General features: G+C 43.6%; 1 protein-coding gene across 6 annotated transcripts in view; it reads right to left on the bottom strand.

Annotated features, from left to right (window-relative positions):
* ZNF277 (zinc finger protein 277) overlaps positions 1–22215 on the bottom strand; it is an 89804-nt gene that overhangs the window by 45628 nt on the left and 21961 nt on the right. The window contains exon 1 of one of the 6 annotated variants that reach the window (XR_006275145.1): positions 13721–13943. The exons of 2 other annotated variants lie outside the window; for them this stretch is intronic. Coding sequence is in view for 1 of the 4 variants with exons in the window: in XM_043495040.1 (XP_043350975.1) it covers positions 13721–13838 (118 nt within the window). In the remaining 3 variants the exon portion in view is untranslated. Of the gene's footprint in view, positions 1–1936; positions 2073–13720; positions 13944–18442; positions 18812–22215 lie in introns of those variants that run through there. 3 more of the 6 variants (XM_038397491.2, XM_043495040.1, XM_043495057.1) reach the window with 3 other exon arrangements.

The following is a 22215-nucleotide window of genomic DNA, read 5'->3' as shown; positions in this document are numbered from 1 at the left end:
TTTTCATTCTTTTAGGGACAACACTGTCTACATTAAATGGAGTAGCGTTTCTAGTTTGCTCTCTTTGCATTTACCTGCCCTTTCTGGCTCTGCAGACTAACAAGGAATACGCTCCGCTTTCCTGACCAAAAATAGTGATTCTACCTGCAGCATGAAAGTTTCTAAGGCTTGTGAATCTTTATAGTAAGTATTGTATTATAGCCTGCAAAATCAGTGAACTGTTTCTGTGGAGGAAAGCAGAGCAATTCCATTTCCTCTGCAGCTGCTCATTCTCACGGATGTCAACAGAGCTAAAGAAGATAGTCTGTCAGCCAGTTAATTTGTGTCTCGGGTGGGCTGACTACTGATTTGTTCTCTGCTGAGTTGGATCTGTTGGAATGCCGTATTTCAACAGCTTGGCCATTTATTTATCTGGACTCTTACCTGATGAACTCCATTACAAGAAACCTGTTTAAAAAGATACATTAGCATGTGGGGGGGGGGAGAGAGAGCGGGAGAGAGTTCTTGACATGGACAAGGAACTGACCTCGTTACTGAGAACAAGGGGTACTTATGTGTGGCAACTGTCTGGGTTGGAGGGAGGTGATCTGTCGGTGTGCCAAAGGGATCATTAGCTGTGATGCTCATCAGTGAATTGCAGGAGACAAGAAACAAAGGTGAACAAATATGCTCATATATAACTGAGAGAGTAGACTATATAGAGGAAAGGTAATTAAAAGTAGACTGCTAGACTAGAAGCATGGGCAACTGAAGTAGTTTATGGAATTTAGTGCAGAGGAAAATAAAGGAAGGGAACTAGAGATAAATTGTATGAAAATATCCTTGGTACTTCTCTGCTGCAAAACATTGAGCAGCAGAATAAATAGGTAGTACAGAACAAAACTCTACAGCTTTCAGCACAGTGCTTAAATGGATTAAAATGTAACCACCACAGGGCACACACATAGTAGTACAAATAAATATTATTCAAAGCTCAAAGGAAGCAACTACTGTTCCAAATATGGTTCCAGGGGGGTCACCTTATTATAAAAGAGCTGTTAGAGAACCGTAGACTGGGGCGAGGGGCAGGGTGTCGCACACTCTGAAGCGTGTGTTAGCTGGTCTCACCAGGGGCTCTTTACATCCCTCTATTCTCCACTGCCCCACAACTCCCTGTTTGCCATCCTCTCGTCCCCCTGTTTTTCAGGGACTCCTGCTACTCCCCCCAGTCTTCCCCCTGCCAGGGGTTCTGTCTGATCCCCACTTCCCCCTCCTATACCATTCTCCCACCACATCAGCAGCTGTGTGCACCCCCATTCCCACTTTCTTCATATGCCCCCCCATTCCACTCCATGGCAGGAACTGTGCGCACTCCCATTCTCCCCATACCTGGATTTCCCTTTGACCCTCCTAACAGCAAGGGCTGTGTGCTTCCTTGATCCCTTACTCCATGTCCCCCATCCCCTCCTTCATCCACAGCAGGGCTCCCATGCCAGAGGCTCTGTCTTACCCCCCACCTCAAACCAGGGTCCCCTAATCTCTCCCCCCATCAGGGGTTCTGCATGCCCTACTCCCCTCCTCAAGCCGTACTAGATCTGCTCCCCATGCCAGGGTCTGTATGCATACCCCTATGCGTCCCATTATTCTTTTTTTCTGGCTGGGACACAAGTCATTCAGCATGTCGACATACTAAACTCTATTGGGAGGACAGGCAGAGCTGAGATGGGAGTATTGTTATATGGAAGGCACTAATGGGTGCCATCTACCAGTTGTTTAATCTATAGAAAATAGCAGAAGTGCTTGAGGCTGTGGCTGTGCTAAAGAGCTGTGGTAAAGAACTGGCCCCCCAGTTTCCCCTTTTCAAAACACATGGCTGAGGACAAGCAGGGAAATAGAAATCCCCTCTGCCCCTCCAATTCAGAATCATGGGAAAACTCCATGGCCGTAGAGTTTCTACCAAGTCATCCAGCTGGTGGGGTTTCCTGCCTCCAAGTGGGCAGACAACACATCCCTCAGCCCACACCGCTTCCCGTAGCCCCCATTGGCCTGGAACAGCGAACCACACCCAGTGGGAGCTGCGATCAGCCGAACCTGCGGACACTGCAGGTAAACAAGGCGTCCCGGCCTGCTAGCCAATTCCCCCACAGGCTGTGTGCCAAAGGTTGCCGATCCCTGATCTATAGAAACAAGAGTTAGATTGTAGCTTCTCTGGAATAGCCTTTTTGTTATATGTATGCACACTACTAGCACAATGGGACCCAATCTCCACCTGGAGCTCGTGGGCACTACAATAATACAAATAAGTAGTAATAAGAGAAGAACCATAGGAAGGAGGCAGAGGCGGATTAAGATTTATTGGGGCTCAGAGCACAAAGAACATTGGGGTCCCCCATGCCCTCCCAGAGCCCCAGCACTTGCTTCTCCCGTTCCCCCCATGGCCCTGCCTCCTGGCCTGGCTGGAAGTCAGGCCATGGTAAGAGCTGCCCAGAGAGCCTGGGATGCTGGGGGGAGCCCTGGACCCTCCATCTGTCCTGGATGTTGTGCCCTGGAGGGCAGGGACCCATGCCGGAGGCTAGTTTTGGGCACTCCGGCTCCTCACCCAGGACAGGTGGAGGGTCCGGGGCTCCTCACAGCTGCCCGGGCAGCACAGAAGTAAATATAAATGAAAATAAATTGCTCGGTGCACTAAAAATGTGGCTATCTTAAAGATGTCACCTTGTCAATAAATTGTTTGGTTCTGAATGAATAACCCTGCTGATACTTGTGGCAGTAGTTTTGGAGCCTGTAGATTCAGGTGAGTGAGAGTGGACAGCTGCAGCTGTCTGTACACATAACACAGCATTATGCCAGAGAACTCTGCCTAAGTGCCAAATATTGTAACGACTAAGACATGAGGGTTTCTATTAAAACAGTATCGTCTCATGGTTGTGCTGGAGACCGGCAGTCAGGACTCTTGAGTTCTCTAACTAGCAGTGATACCCGATTCTGTTTGTGCTTGACTGTAGGCAATTCACTTAACCTTCGTGTGTCTCACTACACCCATGTGTAAAATAAGGGGAAGGAGAGGCGCTGGGTGGGGGGCAGCTCCGGGGAGGAGGGAAAGAAGGGGGTTGGGGGACAGCTCCATGTGGGAGGAAGGGGAAAGGAGAGGGACTCGGGGGCGGGAAGCTCCGCATGGGGGAGAGGGGCTGGGGGCGCTCCCCACAGGAGGAATATGCTCACTGCTCACCCGACCACAGCTCCTGCATCCATCTGGTCTGGCCAGGGGGTGGGGGTCTCAAGGGGGAAGGTAGAGGAAGAGCAGGGTGGTGGGGTCCCAGGGAGAGGGAGAGGAGGCACGGGGGAAGGGTCGAAGTTCCGGCTTGCGGGGGCTCCCCAATTGGCCGAGGTCCCTGGCACTGTATGGTAATCCGCCACTGGAAGGAAGTGATAGTTTGGGTTTGGTTTTCCTTGAGCAAAAGCTATACAGAATAGCCAAACCTCAGCTGCAAATGGTGCAACAGCTGTAAGAAAGTTAATTCATTTTCCTTACTGGAACATTTTTAGTTCCAGTCACGCTAAGTAAAAGCCATTATGCAGATAAAAGAAAATGATCACCTATTACAGAATAGGTGTGTTTTATATCAAGTGTTCCAGACAAGGTATTCTGCCTGTGTAATCCCACACTAAATCATCAGCAATACCTATGGTATTACAATCAGGTGATTTTATGGCTGTAGATCTGAAATAATAGTAGAAAATAGGCAGAGATTCATCACTCAAGAGAAGGTCAGCTGCAAATGGTAAAGTCTTTAAGCATTTTCTACTTATTTGTCAGTTAAAGCCCTTATCTACACTACAGAGTTATGTCGAATTTAGCCGCGTTAGGTCGATTTTAAAATGGATGCGTCCACAACCAACTCTGTTCTGTCGACTTAAAGGGCTCTTAAAATCGACTTTTGTACTCCTTCCTGGCATGGGGAGTAGCGCTAAAATTGACCTTGTGGGTCGAATTTGGGTTATGCGGACGCAAATTGACAGTATTGGCCTCTGGGAGTTATCCCAGAGTGCTCCAACGTGACCGCTCTGGACAGCGCTTTGAACTCTGATGCACTAGCCAGGTACACAGGAAAAGCCCCGGGAAATTTTGAATTTCATTTCCTGTTTGGTAAGCGTGGTGAACTCAGCAGCACAGGTGACCATGCTTTCCCCCCAGAATCGCAAATGAACTCTAGCATGGACCGAAAGGGAGACACTGGATCTGCTTGCTGTATGCAGAGAAGCATTTGTGCAGGCAGAACTCTGTGCAAAAAGAAGAAATACCAATATATTTACCAAAATCTCACAGGGCATGATGGAGAGAGGCTACAACAGGGACACACAGCAGTGCCGCGTGAAAGTTAAGGAGCTCAGGCAAACCTACCAAAAGACAAAGGAGGCAAATGGGCACTTCGGGTCAGACCCCCATACATACTGCTTCTATAATCAGCTGCATGGCATTCTCGGAGGGGATCCTACCACTATCCCACCACTGTCCATGGACACCTGCAATGGGGGAGTCTCACGCAACAGGGAGGAGGATTTTGTGGATGAGGAGGAGGAGAATGCGCAGCAGGCAAGCAGTGAATCTGTTCTCCCTGGCAGCCAGGACCTTTTCATCATCCTGGAGCCAATACTCTCCCAAGGCGGGATACCCGAGCATGAAACCAGAGAAGGCAGCTCTGGTGAGTGCACATTTGTAATTACAGTACAGGGTTTAAAAGCAATAGTGTTTAATGTTTGATTTGCCCTGAAGAATGCTTTCGTGGCCAGTACGGCTACTGGAAAAGTCTGTTCACTTGTCGCTGAAGGATTCTCGCTGCATCCCCAGACATCTCCATGAAGCCCTCCTGGAGGTACTCTGAAAGCCTTTGCAGAAGGTGTCTGGGGAGAGCTGCCTTATTTCATCAGCCACAGTAGGACACTTTACCACGGCATCCCTGTAGCAAGTATCCTGGAATCATTGTAGCACAAAGCAGGGCAGCGAATGGTCCTGGGTTTTGGTCACAGTCAAGCAACGTTTGGTCTATATCTTTCTGTGTTAGCTTCAGGAGACTGATATTAAGATGATTTAGTTGGGGATTGGTCCTGCTTTGAGCAGGGGGTTGGACTAGATGACCTCCCAAGGTCCCTTCCAACCCTGACATTCTATGATCATTCATGGTCACCTGGCTGAAACAGGGGAATTTTTGTAAGGGAACAGGAAAAGGACCCCGTTCATACTGGGCTGTTTGCGCTTGGCTAAAAGGGATCATCCCGGAGAATAGCCATGCAGCGGGGGGAGGGTGAAGGGATCATCCCAGAGAATAGCCACGAGGTGGGGTGGGGGCAGGTGTGTGCTGCACATTCTCCCCAAAAACACAGCCCCTCCTTTTAAATGTTAAAACCCAACCCATTGCTTGTTATGGGAAAGGATGGTGCAGCAGTTTGAAACCATTCCCACATGTTATGCGTAAGAAGCCAACCCCGCGTACCCTGTGCCTTACCATGGCTGCCTGGAAACCGAATTCTGTTGCTCAGCTGCATGTGATGTGTCACCATACTCAATATAAAAGCCAAAATGCGACCTTGTACCTAAAGCACATGTGCTGTCTGCTGTGAATTGCTTGATTCACTATGGAAGAGTCTCCCTTTTGTTCTCAGAAATGTATCATCTTAAATTTTACTCTCCCTTTTTATCTCCCCGCCAGGCACAAATGTTTCTACGCTCCCCTATCATCTCCATCCCTGAGGTTATTGCAGATTAGAAGGCAAAAAAAAAAAAAAACCCAAAAAACGCACTCGCAATGACGTTTTCTGAGCTTATGCAGTTCTCCCGCACTGATAGGGCACAGCCTAAGGCATGGAGGCATTCAGTGTTAGAGGCCAGGAAAGCATTAAGTGAGCATGAAGAGTGGAGGCAGGGGCGCGAAGAGCGGAGGCTAATGGGGGAGTGAATGGTCACGATGAAGCGTCTGGTGGAGCTGTAGAAAAGCCAACAGGAGCACAGACCCCCACAGCATCCATTGTATAACTGCCTGATTTCCTCCCCAAGTTCCATATCCTCCTCACCCAGATGCCCAAGAACACAGGGTGGGGGGCAAAAGGGGGGAAGGCTCCAGGCACCCAGCCACTGCACTGCAGAGGACGGCTCAAGCAACAGAAGGCTGTCATTCAAACAGTTTGATTTGTAGTGTGGCTACAAAAAGCAATGTGGCCTTGTACTTCCCTCCTCCCCCACCCCACCCAGGCTACCTTGTCAGTTCTCTCACTTTTTGTTTTAATTAATAAAGAAAAAATGTATGGTTTCAAAACAATATAGTTACTTTATTTTGAAGGGGGGGAGGAAGTGTGGTTTGGTTACAGGGAATTAAAATCAACCAAGGGGGGCACATTTGCATCAAGGAGAAACACACACAACAGTCATGCTGTAGCCTCGCCAGTCATGAAACTGGTTTTCAAAGCCTCTCTGATGTGCCGTGCACCTAGCTGAGCTCTTCTAATCGCCCTGGTGTCTGGCTGCTCAAAATCAGATGCCAGGTGATTTGCCTCAACCTCCCACCCCGCCATAAACGTTTCTCCCTTACTCTCACAGATATTATGGAGCACACAGCAAGCAGCAATAACAATGGGAATGGTGGTTGCACTCAGGTCTGACCTAGTCAGCAAACAACGCCAGCGAGCTTTTAAACGTCCAAAGGCACATTCTACTACCGTTCTGCGCTAGCTCAGCCTATAGTTGAACTGCTTCTTACTACTGTCCAGGCTGCCTGTGTAAGGCTTCATGAGCCATGGGGGCAAGGGGTAGGCTGGATAGCTATTGGCATTTCAACATCCCCAACGGTTATTTTCTGGTCTGGGAAGCAAGTCCCTTCTTGCAACTGCTCGAACAGCCCGGAGTTGCTAAAGATGCGAGCATCATGCACCTTTCCTGGCCATCCCTTGTTGATGTCGGTGAAACGTCCCTTGTGATCCACCAGTTCTTGCAGCACCATTGAGAAGTACCCCTTGTGGTTTATGTACTGGTTGGCAAGGTGATCTGGTGCCAAGATGGGGATATGCGTTCCATCTAACGCCTCACCACAGTTAGGGAATCCCATTGCAGCAAAGTCATTCACTACGACCTGCACATTTCCCAGAGTCACTACCCTGGATAACAGAAAGTCATTGGCTACTTGGATCACAGCAGCCTCCACAGTAGACTTGCCCACTCCAAATTGATTCCTGACTGACCGGTAGCAGTCAGGAGTTGCAAGCTTCCACAGGGCTATCGCCATTTGCTTCTCAACTGTCAGGGCAGCTCTCATCTTGGTATTCCTGTGCTTCAGGGTGGGGGAAAGCAACTCAGAGTTTCAGGAAAGTGGCCTCATGCATGCGAAAGTTTCGCAGCCACTGTGAATCATCCCATACCTGCAACACTATGCGGTCCCACCAGTCTGTGCTTGTTCGCCTGGCCCAGAATTGGCGTTCCACTGTATCAACCAGACCCACTGCCACCAGGATGTCCCAATTGCCACAGACGATGCTTTCAGGAACTTGTGTCCATGTCCTCATCAAATCCTCTTCGTGCTGGCATCTCTTAGCCCGGTTCTGCATATACTCCAGGATAATGCACAAGGTGTTTACAATGCTCCCAACAGCAGCGGTGATGGTGAGCTGCACAGGCTCCATGCTTGCTGTGGTATAGCACCTGCAGGAGAGCCGAGTTGCAGCGGAAGCGGTGGATGACATCAGTTAGGGGTCCTACTGCACCGTCTGCTAACAGCAGCACCCAGGACAACAACCACTGCGGTGATGGTGAGCTGAGCTGAGCTAAGCGGGCTCAATGCTTGCTGTGGTATGGTGTCTGCATGGAAAAAAGGCGGGAAAAAATTCCCTGCCGTTGCTTTCACAGAGGGAGGGGTGACTGACAACATATACCCAAAACCACCCACAACAATGTTTTTGCCCCATCAGGCATTGGAAGCTTAACCCAGAATTCCAATGGGCGGCGGAGACTGCGGGAACTGTGGGATAGCTACTCACAGTGCACTGCTCCATAAGTTGATGCTAATCAGGATAGTGAGGATGCACTCCACAGACTTAATGCGCTTAGTGTGGACATACGCAATCGACTGTATAAAATCGATTTCTAAAAATCGACTTCTATAAAATTGACCTAATTTTGTAGTGTAGACATACCCAAAGTAAGAATTAGCCACAGAACTGCAGCATACACTTGTGACCTAGAGTCAAGTCCTGTGTGCAACTGCTCCCATTGTGTTACGCAGGCCAAGAAGAATAGACTCCGTATATGGAAGGATATGTTGCACGTTTCCAATGAGGGAGAACACTAACCTTGCCATATTTTGCTTTCCTTTGTATATCTGATAATTTCCTAGGGAAAACAGTCTTTGGGTAGTGCACTGGAGTTCAAAGTGCTGTCCAGAGCAGTCACACTGAAGCACTCTCGGATAGCTCCCGGAGGCCAATACCGTCGATTTGCATCTGCACTACCCCAAATGCAACCCAGCAAGGTTTAGTGCTGCTCTGCTCACCGGGGAGGAGTACAGAAGTCGATTTTAAGAGCCCTTTAAGTCGACGGAACGGGGTTGGTTCTGATGTGGATGCATCCATTTTAAAATCGACCTAACGTGGCTAAATTTGACCTAACCCCGTAGTGTAGACCAGGGCTCAGTTACACCATTTGCCTCTCCATTAGTTTTTACTCATGAAGCGCATAAGTGTGAACACCAGCTCCTTTAGCTAATGGGAAGAGCCAAAGATACTGGAGCCGCCACACTCCTTTCAGAGTTTACACACCAGGCCTGATTCTCCTTGGTGTAGTCATTTAGACCTGTACAAATTGAGTGTAAAACACTGCCACTGGTGTGCACAGAGTGCCTAATTCAGCTTTGGTAGCAATTTATACCTAAATGCTCAAGGGTAAAAGGTCAGATTTTACCAGGAGCAAGGGAGTAAAGCATCAGATTCTTTGGCTCCCATTACTGAAAAATTGCTTACTTTCCCATTTTTATCAAATAGTTATAAAATAAATCAATTGGAATATAAATATTGTACTTGCATTTCAGTACTTGCATGTCTAGTATATTGTGCAGTATAAAACAAGTCATTGTCTCTATGAAATTTTTGTTTCTATTGACTTTGCTAGTGCTTTTTATGTAGTCTGCTGTAAGCCTAGGCAAATATCTAGAGGAGCTGATGTACCCCCTAGAAGACATACAAGGGCATGCATACTCCTGGTTGAGAACCACTGGACTACATAATCACAATGGTACCTTCTGGTCTTCCAGTCTATGAACTATCATTTCACCTACTTTGCACAAAGGGGAGATCATCATCTCAGATGCATATAGTGGGTGCAATTCATTAGGAGTAAGGTTTAGCAAACACTTTTGGCATGGCTACACTGGAAACTTCGAAGCGCTCCCATGGGCGAGTGTGGTCACACGTGAGCACTGGGAGAGAGCTCTCCCAGAGCTCCTGGTAATCCACCTCCATGAGGGGATTAGCTCCCAGCGCTAGGAACACGGCTCCCAGTGCTCTGAGCCCATTTACACTAGCGCTTTAAAGCGCTCTGACTTGCTGAGCTCAGGGGGATGATTTTTCACACCCCTGAGCCAGCAAGTTAGAGTGCTATAAAATGTAAGTGTAGCCAAGCCCTTTAAAGCAACTTTACGCAAGTATAGCTGATTCCTTTGCCGTGCACTACAGGTAGCCTACTCAGTGTTTATCTAGACTTCAGTTTTCAGTCATGTTAACTAATTGCTAGTTAACACATATTAACTAACACAAGTGTAAGGTCTAGTATTCACAAAGGTTTGTTCTAGGACAAACATCTGTAGCTCAGAAGACATTACTAGAAATAAACACATTTGAGTCCTGGAACAAAAGTTTGTGAAGCATCTATATTTGATGTTACAGATGTGTTAATTTATGCTAGAACAGCACTAAAGTCAAGTCTGGAGAAAATTCAAGAAAATGAACCTCACAGTCGAACATAAATGATAAAACTCAACCATTTTATAGGTTTAATGTCAATATTTTGTTATTTCTGGTATACTAAGGTTTTAGGTTTAAGTGTATATTATGTAAATAGAGGTGTACAGTATATATTTATAAACCCTGTGTGAGAACACAAGTATAAATGAAACCAAATAAGAACATCTGCTGGAATGTTTAGTGTCTTTCTAATTAAATTCAGCAGTTGAATAAATCAATTCATGAGCAACAAGCCTGGCTTATTATCTCATTAATACAGCTGGTTAATATCATGAGGAGATTAGTAGGAGAACTTGAAATGACCCTAAAATAAAAATGAATGCAACAAAAGACACAGGTAAGTAAATGAGTTACCACAATGGGCACAAGGTAAGAGCAGAGGAAAACAAAAACAAAAAAACCCAGATGCATTAAACAGCCCCTCCCCCGAAAACTACCACCTCACATAAGAGCAGCAGACATCTATGGAAGAAGTGGAAAAACTATCTTTTTCTATACAGTGAGATCATTAAGGTCTTTGTCATTGCGAGCGAAAGTATTTAAATAAATTCACTAAAGTAAGTTGGCACCAAATGCAAACCTATGCATTAGACACTCTTCTAGAAATAGCTACATTAAAAGTTTTAAGAGGAGACAGAAAAAAACAAAAAAATTATAATAGGTTAGCAAACACATTGGCTCTACATATGTCTTATACATATTGCAACTTCTCTCTGCTGCCGACTTGCTAATACTGAACTGGCACAGCAACGTTCTTACATTTAATTTATAGTGATAGCCTTGGAAAAGTTTTTCCATTTGTTATAGGATTTCCTTTTTGTTTTACAGAGTATCAAAGATAGATGATTAACAACTGCCCAACACTATTTACAACTAATTACACGCACAGCATGCTATTCCCCCTCCATCCAAACAGCACATGAAAAACATGTTTTCAGTGAAAGAAGAATCACAATACACAGAACAATTTCCCAGCTAGCTATTGTAAAAAGCTCAAGCACTCCTGTCATAAATATAAAGGGAAGGCTAACCACCTTTAAATCCCTCCTGGCCAGAGGAAAAAACCCTTTTACTTGTAAAAGGTTAAGAAGCTAAAGATGACCTCACTGGCACCTGACCAAAATGACCAATGAGGAGACAAGATACTTTCAAAGCTGGAGGGGGGGTGGGGAAACAAAGGGTTCTCTCTGTCTGTGTGTTGTTTTTGCCCGGATCAGAGCAGGAATGCAGGTTAGAACTCCTGTAAAGGGCTAATAAGCAATCTAGTTAGATATGCGTTAGATTCTGTTTTGTTTAAATGGCTGATAAAATAAGTTGTGCTGAATGGAATGTATATTCCTGTTTGTGTGTCTTTTTGTAACTTAAGGTTTTGCCTAGAGGGAGTCTCTATGTTTCGAATCTGATTACCCTGTAAGGTATTTACCATCCTGATTTTACAGAGGTGATTCTTTTACTTTTTCTTCAATTAAAATTCTTCTTTTAAGAACCTGATTGCTTTTTCATTGTTCTTAAGATCCAAGGGTTTGGGTCTATGTTCACCTATGCAAATTGGTGAGGATTTTTATCAAACCTTCCCCAGGAAAGGCGGAGTAGGGTTTGGGAGGATTTTTGGGAGGGAAAGAAGTTTCCAAGCCGGCTCTTTCCCTGTTATATATTTGTTAGACGCTTGGTGGTGGCAGCAATAAGTCCAAGGGCAAAAGGTAAAATAGTTTGTGCCTTGGGGAAGTTTTAACCTAAGCTGATAAAAATAAGCGTAGGGGGTTTTTCATGCAGGTCCCCGCATCTGTACCCTAGAGTTCAGAGTGGGGAAGGAACCTTGACAACTCCTATTAACTTGAATTACTATTCAGTCTTAGTTCATGAAGGATTATTTGGCCATTATTTCTGCTCATTAAAACATTATCAATGATAAATGGGAGTTAGTTAAAATGCCCATGTGCTCTAGGAGACAACACATCTCCTAGCTTCCCCAAGATCAATCAGCCTCTACCCTTTGCAGCATTTCATTGAATGCAAATTAGTACTTCAAAAGATTACTTCATCCTACAGCTAAACCTTGTCAGTTTTATAAAAATTGTATATAGTCTGGAGCATCCAAAGCCTAATAGGAGACTTCATTCCAGTCATAATCAGATAGGTTTAAGAAGAGCAATAAGTCACTGAATCCCGATATCTCAGGAAAGAGTTTCCATATAGCAGGAGCTGGAACTAACAAATACAACTGTGTTTAATAGCCATATTTAACAGGGCTGCTCCGTCGGGGAGCTTAACATGTTGCAATTTCATTAGCATTAACAAGTGTTGCTATGGGTACCAGAGTGGAGGCATCAGAAAAAAAAGTGAATGGAAAAGGCAGAAAATTGATTAATAAAAATCTTAACTGTTAGAAGTAAATAAAACAAAACCAATGTGCCCTCCAATAAGACTATATTTAAAATATAAATGCTATTTATTAATATTTCTGCCTAGTTTGTTGACTTGCATATGCCAATGCATGTCATAACTTTTTCTTTTTAATTAAAAAAAAATCTACCTCAACATAGAATAGAATATCAGGGTTGGAAGGGACCTCAGGAGGTCACCTAGTCCAACCCCTTTGCTCAAAGCAGGACCAATCCCCAATTTTTGCCCCAAATCCCTAAATGGCCCCTCAAGGATTGAGCTCACAACCCTGGGTTTAGCAGGCCAATGCTCAAACCACTGAGCTATCCCTCCCCCAACATAGACAAAAGATACATGTCAAAACAAAATATCATGGGATCTCTTAAGATTATATATATTATGAACATGTTTCACCCTTAAATGAAACTGACAAATACGTCTTTATAATAAATATTATCAGCCCAACTGTAATCAATACACAAACATTCTTATTTCTTCCATTTATGGTATGTTAAATACTTCTATAGACAGAATAATACTGTGCAAATCTGGAGTGCCATAAGTCCACTAACATCAAGGTAGTTACTTAGGATTTACACTAGTGTAGCTAAGCGCAGAAACTGATCCCTAGAGAGCAAACAGGAAACAATGCTAAACTGCTCTCACTAAATCTGGAGTAATGCTACTGTATTCAGTGGAGTTACTCTGGTTTTATAACATCATGACTGTGGAGAATTAGACCCACATCAGTTTAATGTTCAAAGTATTAACAATCTAATACTGATATTTAAGAGACATTTATACCGGAAAAAATTAAGACGTACTGTACTCAAAACACATCCTCCTATTACTTTTAAAATAGAAGATATTCTCTTTCCTCTTTTGCTAATTATCAAAGATATTTGCTTTTAAATTTTCTCCTTTCATAGCTCCGAAGTCATAGTGCAAAATGTGCCATGACAAACCATTTCCAAGCACAATACACTGTTGTACCATCTATCACAGTTCAGAACACCTGAACCTGTATTCCCCCTTCATAGTTCAGCAAGGGCACCCAATTTCAGGCTTCTAGCTTCCCTCTCCCCATCACTTCTCTTGGGCAGAGACAAACATCTCTCTCCCGCTCCTGACCAGGGTATTTCTAGGATGCAAAGCTCCCTGCCTACATTATGAATATCCCAGCAAATCACACAGTCTCAGCAGGCCTGCTTTGCTTTCCTTCCTCAGAGGCTATAAACAGCATAATTGCCCATAGTTGAATTACCACACAGCTCTTTCTAACCAAGCACATTTATTCTTAAATTAAAAAGCATTATATATAAAACAATAAAAGAACTTACGCACATGCTAATAAGCTTACCAGAGATCAGCCCAACTCCAACAATGGCTCTGGCAGGTGAAGTCCTTAAACCCCACCAAGAGGTTTTTCCTGTGATCACACATTCATAACCGCCTTGGCTCAGGACGAGCATACTCATGAAAAGTTTAGTCTCTCCTTTGTACAGCCTGGGTCTTTGATCTGAGACTAGGTACAATGGATCTCTTCTCAGGGGATAGCCTCCAAAGGCTGGGTTTTTCCATAGCTGGAGAAGTTACATTTGCATACACTTCCCTCTAGAGATTTCCTGGGAAATCCACTTTAAACGTTTACATTGTTTCAAATAATAGAAAGGTCATAACATTTCCCAGGGTTTACATTAGCCAGCTCTCTCCTCTTCAGACCTTACACAAAATTCCACAATAATACATTCACATTTACCTTTCTAATACAACAAACTCCTAAAAATACTTAAGTGAAACTGAATTAAGTTCAATTCAATAAATGTAATGCCCAGTGGCTGAGGCGAGCTCAGGGACAGTCCAGTCAAGCCAAGCATATGCAGATGGTTGGATCCTGTTGGGTTCCAGGAAGTGGGTGGGCAGAAGACTGCCTACTGCTAAAAGACCCACCCCCAGCCTAAGGGGAGGATCCACAGGTCTGGGATTCCAAATAATTGCGGGGGACAACTAAGGAGATAGAAACAGGAACAGGAGTGAGGTCACAGGGCTAAACAAAGGGAACCTGACGGGGACACTGAGCAGAGAACCCCGGACAATGCCCACTGCTCCTAGAAGGTGTCAAGGGAGCCAGCGGACGCTGTCCAAAGGAACTCAGCCCAGATGCGTGAACGGACTGAAGAGTGGAAATAGTCCCCAGAGTCGCAGGAAACCCCACCGGCCAAGCTCCTCTCTCTGATTTTGTAGATGGCCAGGGCTAGGAGGAGGTTGACAAGGAGGTCCCGCGACTTTGTGGGGCCATGGATAGGAAGTGCAACCAAAAATGTAACAACATATCCAAGAGGAGCCGGAATAGGGGCTGCAACCACTCTTCCATAAACATTACATACCTTCTTTTTTCCAATAATCTCTCCACAGCTGTCCTCTTCTTGAACTTTGGTTTTAGGTCTGGCTTTTGTTTATCTTGTTTATCTTAGGGCCCAAACTTGCAAACAACTTATGTGATGTGAATAACTTTACCTACTTGAATATTCCAGTTCCATTAAATTAAATGGGTCTATTCAGGTAAGTAAGGTTATTCATGTCCATAAGAGTTTTGCAAGTTTGGGCCCTTACACTGTAAATTCATGAGGCAACTTATCTTCAAGGTTATGCAAAGATGGGACTGGAACCTGGGTCTGGGTGACAACCAGTATCTCTGTTCCATTACCTGACAGCTATGGTAGGGCCACATGCATGGTCACAGAAACCCTCCGGAGATAAATAGTACAGGAAGTACCCACTCAGAAGGTGGACTAACTGCTTCCCTCATGGTCCCTGATTGGTCCACAAACCCTATTTCAGCCCAGGAGGAGTTCCAGGAAGTGTTTGTGCAATGAGATACATCTCTGTCAATCATAGTGACAGACCTGCATCTCAGCTCACTTTTGACTCCTAGCTTTGACTCCTGCTTCCTGGCTTGGGCTCTGACCACTAAGCCTGACTCCTAGTTCCACCTGCTAGGCCAGACTGCCCATATCCTGCTTGTGACAATATCTTTGTAAAGAATCATGTATGTTTTCAGAATTCAATAAATCTGATCAAATGACGACAGAATTATGGAGATATACAGAGGAGTCACTGGCTCTTCCCTATACTGGTTCCTACCAGTGATGCAGGAATTGTGCAATTCTTATCCATCTCCCCAAAAAACCCCAAAACAAATGTTGAGCCTATGTTACCTGAGAATACTGTGCAGAAGTGTGAAGAGGAAGGGTAGTTTTCATCTACGGTATCTACCTGAAGTGGGGGAGGTGATATGGGTGGGCAAACATTGCCCACACCCCCAAAAGGAAGAATTACAAGCAAACACCCCAAGTTGAAACTCAGAGTTCCAGTTTCCTGACATAGGAAAATCCTACACACCAAAAATGTGGACTCTCCCTCCCCCCACCACGCTCAATTTGGTTACTTTTGATTTTTATATTCTATTTCTGATTAGTCAGAAAGTGGTACAGTTCCCTCTTGTTTATTTCTCAGTTAGCGCACAAGCGTCACCAACTATGTCATAATAAGGAATATGCACAGCTCAGGTTAAAGTGAATGCAAAAGTTACCTTTTGCAACAAAAGCAAGCTCATATTGGTTTTCGATGTGCTGCAGAAAAATTGAAGTAACCACTCTTTTCTTAAAAAAAAAGTTTAGATTCTTGCTGACCTTCCTCATGCAAACTAATATTAAAGATGTCATGGTTTGGAGAGTATTAAATAGTTTATCACCTTGTCAATCTCTTAAAAGCGATCTATTTACTTTCAAATTGTCTGAAGAAGAACACCGTCTCTGGTGGTTAAACCAGAGACTGAAGTTAGGACTAGAGTTCAATTACTGCAGCTGCCACCAACACACTTTGTGACCTTAGGCCCCGATTCAGCATGGTATTTAAGCATGTGCGTAACTAAGTTTATGAGCAGTCCCATTGCCTGCACTGGATATTCCTACGTGTGTCAAGTTTGTCACATACTTCCCTTAGGGCCTGATTTTCAGAGGTTCCAAGGATCAACAGTTTCCATTTACTATAACTGGCGAATCAGGGGTCTCAACCCTGTACTAAATAGGGATAACAACACTTGCTGATTTTTTAACGGCAGTTAACTGTGAAGATTAATTGCAGCAATTAATAACTGCAAAATATTTAGCCATCCTTGGATGAGAGGTGCTGTTATTAACAAAGTTCCCCCTGAATCCTTCATTTAGTTTTTACGAGCTTAGTGGAAAACATCCATTCCTTATAGTCAGGAAAATATTTTCATTTTCTTCCCAACTTCTTTACCACAATTCCCCAGCAGCATTCGCCTCCCAGGCGCACTGAAATTATACTCAGAAATGTCAAATGCCTTCTGTCTTGGTTACAGAGTTCTTTACAGTTGGTTCAGGAACTGCTGTGTCATTTTTCTCCAAAAGAGTAATTTGTTATTGCTGACTCCAAAGCCTATTATTTGCAGTTTCCATAAGAACACCCCAATAAGAATATAGATATTCACACCACATAACACCAACCTATCCAGGCATGTTAATAAGATGTCTCAGTCTCTCTCCTTTTCTTTTTCCCATTAGCAGAATTTCTTTTTTCTCTGTTAATACTACCGTTGTGAGAAAGCTAAATTGAAAATGTGAGTTTGGCATTTTAGGCACTTATTTTAGCTGGTGTAATCTCTTATGGAAGAGAGTTCCAATTTTGAGCTAGCTGCTGAGAAGTCCCTGTCTTCTGCACTGCCCTTGTGGTTGGTAGTTTGATTGTTCCTCACTCAATACAGCCGGTGTGTGTATTTGGGTCATGGTCATGGAGCAAGAGATGGTCTCTCAGGTATTTAAAAACCCTCCAAAGACTGAAATCTGGACTCAAGCTTTGCATTTAATGAAGAACCAGGGCAGAGAATAGACATTGAGGGGGTAGGCTCTTGGGGATCTCTAAGTCAGCTGCTCCTGCATTCTGAGCCAGCTGGAGTTTTTTCAGAGGGAGGCGAACAGAGAGAGGAAGTTCACACCTCTGCTGGTTTTACTGTTTCAAATCAATCCATCTTCCATGATCATCATTATTCAAATTGGATAAAATGGTGAGTGGAAATGGCAGTTCATTATAACATGCAGCGATGTGTATCACTATGGTACAGCATAATTGCTACTGTAGTTTAGGGAACAAAAGGCTTGAATAAATTTCAGATATTACCTTATTTGTATTCTTCAGAAATATACCTAGAAAATAATTTTCAAGAAAGACGCCAATTTCAAAGCACAAAATGTTAACAATGTTTTGAAAATATGGGGGATAATCTCTGCAGGCTGTGTCAAGTTTCCATCGATGTCTTTCTACTGTTCTACTGTGTCACAAAGTATGAAATAAATATTTTTGTAAGTTGTACAATAGTTCTTTATTGCTCTTGCACTTTATAAATTCACTAGATAGAGGAATCTTGCCTGTTTGTCCTAAGTATCTATTATTGGGAGTGGACTACATCCACCCTGATCGAACTGGCCCTGTCAACACTGGTTCTCCACTTGGGAGGCAACTCCCTTCTCTACATGTGTCATTACATAATGCCTGCATCTGTAATTTTCACTCATGCATCTGAAGAAGTGGTTTTTTACCCACGAAAGCTTATGTCCAAATAAATCTGTTAGTCTTTAAGGTGCCACTGGACTCCTTGTTGTTTTTGTGGATACAGACTAACACAGCTACCCCCGATACTTGTCCTAAATATGGTAGACATTTACAAATATTACAGCTGGTATGGCTCATGGACTGGAATGCTAAAACAATTTAGCTTGACTTCTTCAGGAAACAGCAGTATATTGTGTTAACATTTAGTGATAAAAATTCTGTGGAGATTTTCCAAGCAATATTTTGTTCTATAAATAAACAGAGGTTGAGACTCCTGAACATTAAATGTTAGTAATAATACAAAAAACTTTCATACTACCATGAAAATCTTCACAGACAGCACACCAGGTTGTACATTTTCATCACAGGCAAAACAAGATTAAGCTAAAAACTCAAGAAAAACATTTTCTGTGGCTTACTTATATACTTTGGTGAAACAAAGACGTACCATATATTGATGCACTACTGTTTTATAGCATATATAATCCTGTATTGGCATCCCAGTCAAGGCAAATGCTAGTAGTGTGCCAAAATGACAGCAACCTTGATTACTCCTCATGCTGGTTTCATAGCCATTGTCCTTGTGTAGTGGCTAAAAGGTAAGATGGATTGTGCTTCCACTATTTGGGGCTTCAGGGAGTGTGACTGTCTTTGGTGCAGGTTATAAACTGTCACAAAGATGCAGAATTCTGAGGAATTCTTCAACCTGTTTCTGATCCATCCCTTTCCTCTTCTAGACCATCCCCAGCACATACACTGTATTGGAGTCTGTTGTAGAGCGGAAACAGAGCGGTCAGATCCAGCACTGCACCTAGTGTACAGGCCTACTAGGAAGAGAGGGACTTTATGTCAGCTAGTATAGTCTGCAAAGAGCTGACTGATCACACAGTATAACTCTCCTCCTTGGGTGCTTGAAGAAGTTCCTGGAGACAAGGAGAAGGAACCAGCTTTGCTGCCTCCATTAGAAGCCATTACTACCAGACAAAAAAACAAAAAACAAAACAAGTCAAAAAAAACACAGCAGCCACCCTAAGGGACTGAAACTGCCCATCATCCTGCACACCCTGAAGGAAGGAGATGGTGTGCAGGCTGTTTCTCCTTCTGGATCCCTGGATTAAGGGATGTGGGCAGTGATGAGCTGCCAGAAGCTGAAGAACCGGTTCCTTCAGTCACTCCGGGTCTTCGGCGGCACTGAAGGGCCCGCTGCCGAAGTGCCGTCAAAGATCTGGAGCGAGTGAAGGACCCGCCGCCGAAGAACCGCAAGGTGAGTAGAAATTCTCAGGGGAGCCTCCCCAGCCAAGAGTTCAGGCGGGACGGACAGGACGGTCCTGAAGGCCACATGTGGCCTGCAGGCTGGACTTTGCCGAACCTCTTTAACAACTGGTTCTAAAACAGCTGCAAAATTGAACAACTGTGAACCGGCTCCAGCTCACCACTTGATGTGGGTTTCTGGACTGGGGGAGTCCCCATGGCTGGGCTCTGGGGAAAGAGGGGGAAGAATGTCTGGCCAGGGGGGCCTGCAGCTGGGCTCTGGGGGCTAGAGCATATAGGCTGGGGGATTCCCCAAGCCTGGGCTCTGGGGTAGGGGATGCAGGTATCTCAGTTGGGGGAACACCCCGCAGCTGAGCTCTGGGCGTAGGTGGTGCAGGTATCTGCCCCCCCCACCCAGCTGGGCTCTGAGTGGGAGGAGGCAGAGAAACAGGGGTTTCTTTAACTCTCTACTCCTGAGGGAATATTTTTGTGTTTGTATTGTTACAAACACAATTGCTGACAGGTATTTTGAAATAAATTACCAAAATAATTGAAACCGGTGTGATTATATAATTTATTTTGACAAATAAAATATGCATAATTGGCAGAATTTTTATTTTTTTGGTGCAGGATTCCCCCAGGAGTATTATTCTGCTTCAGTCTTCACTAATAAAGTTAATGGTGACCAGATGATTAACAAAATTAATATTAACAACAAGAAAAAGGAAAAAGACAAAATAGGGAAAGAGTAAGTTAAAGAATATTTAGATAAGTTAGATGTATTCAAGTCTGTAGGGCCTGAGGAAATGAACTCTAGGATACTGAAGGAACTAGCTGAAGCAATCTGTAAACCATTAGCAGTTATCTTTGAGAACTCATGTAAGACAGGTAAGGTCCTAGAGGACTGGCGAAGCGCAGACATTGTGCCTATCTTTAAAACAGGGGAACAAAGAGAACCCGGAAATTATAGACCAGTCAGCCTAACTTTGATACCCAGAAAAATAGTGGAATTATTAAACAATCAGTCTGTAAGCAGCCAGAGGATAATAGGGTAATAAATAACAGCTGAGATAGATTTGTCAAGAACAAATCATGCTAAACCAATCTAATTTTCTTCTTTCACAGGATTACTGGCCCCGGGGGGGAGGGAGGGAAGGAGCTGCAGATGTGACATCTTGATTTTATTAAGGCTTGTGACATGACATTCTGATAAGCAAAACAAGAGAAATGTGGTCTAGATGAAATTACTCTAAAGTGGGTGCACAACTGGCTGAAGGACTGTACTCAGAGTAGTTATCAATGTTTGCTATCAAACTAGGATGGCATATTTAGTGGAGTCATGCAGAGTTCAGTCCTTGATCCAGTACTATTCAATATTTTCATTAATGACTTGGATAATGGAGCAAAGAGTATGCTTATAAAATGTTCAGATGACTCCAAACTTGAAGGGGTTGTAAGCACTTTAGATGACAGGATTCGAATTCAAAAGAACTTGGACGAATTCTCCCATTTGTCTGAAATCAATAAGATGTCATTCAGTAAAGACAAGTGCAAATACTCAACTTAGGAAGGAAAAAAATCAAATACACAACTACAAAATTGGGAATAACTGGCTAGGCAGTAGTACCAGAGAAAAGGATCTGGGGGTTATAGAGTATGACTAACTGAGTAAGAGAGTCAACAATGGTATACATTTGAAAAAAAAAAAAAAAAAAAAGGTAATATTCTAGGATGTGTTAACATAAGTGTTGTATGTAACACCCAGAAGGTAACAGTCCTGCTCTACTAGGCACTCGTGAGTCCTCAGCTGGAATACTGTGTCCAGTTCTGCATGCCACACTTCAGGAAAGATGTGGACAAACTGGAGAGATTCCAGAGGAGAGCAACAAAAGTAATAAAAGGTTTAGAAAACCTGAGCTACGAGGAAAACTTAAAAAATCTGGGCATGTGTAGTCTTAAGAAAAGAATACTGAGGGCAGACCTGATTACAATCTTCAAGTATGTTAAAAGCTGTTATAAAGAGGATGGTGATCAATTATTCTCTATATCCACTGAAGGTAGGCCGAGAATGGGCTTCATCTGTAGCAAGGGAGATTTAGGTTAGATATTAGGAAAAACCTTCTAACTATAAGGGTAGTTAAGCAGTCTAGAGTAGGCTTCCAAGGGGATGGTAGAATCCTTGTCATTGGAGATTTTTAAGAATAGGTTGGACTACCACCTTTCAGGGATGGTCTAAATATACTTGGTCCTGCCTCAGTACAGGGGGCTGAACTAGATGACCTGTCAAGGTTCCTTCCAGCCTCACATTTCTATGAGATCCTAGGTTTGTAAGCTTCACACTGGTAGAGGGGAAAATTTATGGAGCCTAATTAATCCTATACACTGTGCTATGTTCTGATTAAATATACATGCTAATTAGTATAGTGTCAATGATTCTGATAAAGCTTCTTTTACTTCTTAAAATTTTATTATGGTAGTTTACCAAGGGAGCTAATTTAAGAATGAAAGGGAACACATTAAATTGCTACAATCTTGTTTCTTAATTAAGTGGAAAGTACTATTGCATCTTTTTGAAATAATGGGCTGACTCTCCAGAATTACCACTTTTAAACAAAGGCAAGATTAGTAGGAAGAAAACATAATAGTACAAAAATATAAGTATCACCTGTATTCAGAGATACTTTGAATTAAACAGGATCTGTGCTAGCTTCAAACTATGAATGAGCCACTTTGGCAAGGAGATGACACAGGTTTATTCTGCACAGTGTACTTTTAAAATTTATTTTTGGAAACAAAGCCAAGTATCACCTATTGTCATTTGCAAAAGCAAAGAAATCTTGGAAAGATTAAAAGAAATACGGGGAGGAAGTATTCCTGTGAAAGTGATGGTTTAGGTAAGGAAGATGAAACACACCACACTGAGTTATCAAAAAGAAAATAAAATGAGGTAACAAAACAGCTCAAGAAATT

The sequence above is a fragment of the Dermochelys coriacea genome, chromosome 1, assembly GCF_009764565.3.
Source record: "Dermochelys coriacea isolate rDerCor1 chromosome 1, rDerCor1.pri.v4, whole genome shotgun sequence".
Taxonomy (NCBI): Eukaryota; Metazoa; Chordata; order Testudines; family Dermochelyidae; genus Dermochelys; species Dermochelys coriacea.
This window is presented reverse-complemented; position numbering and strand designations above follow the sequence as displayed.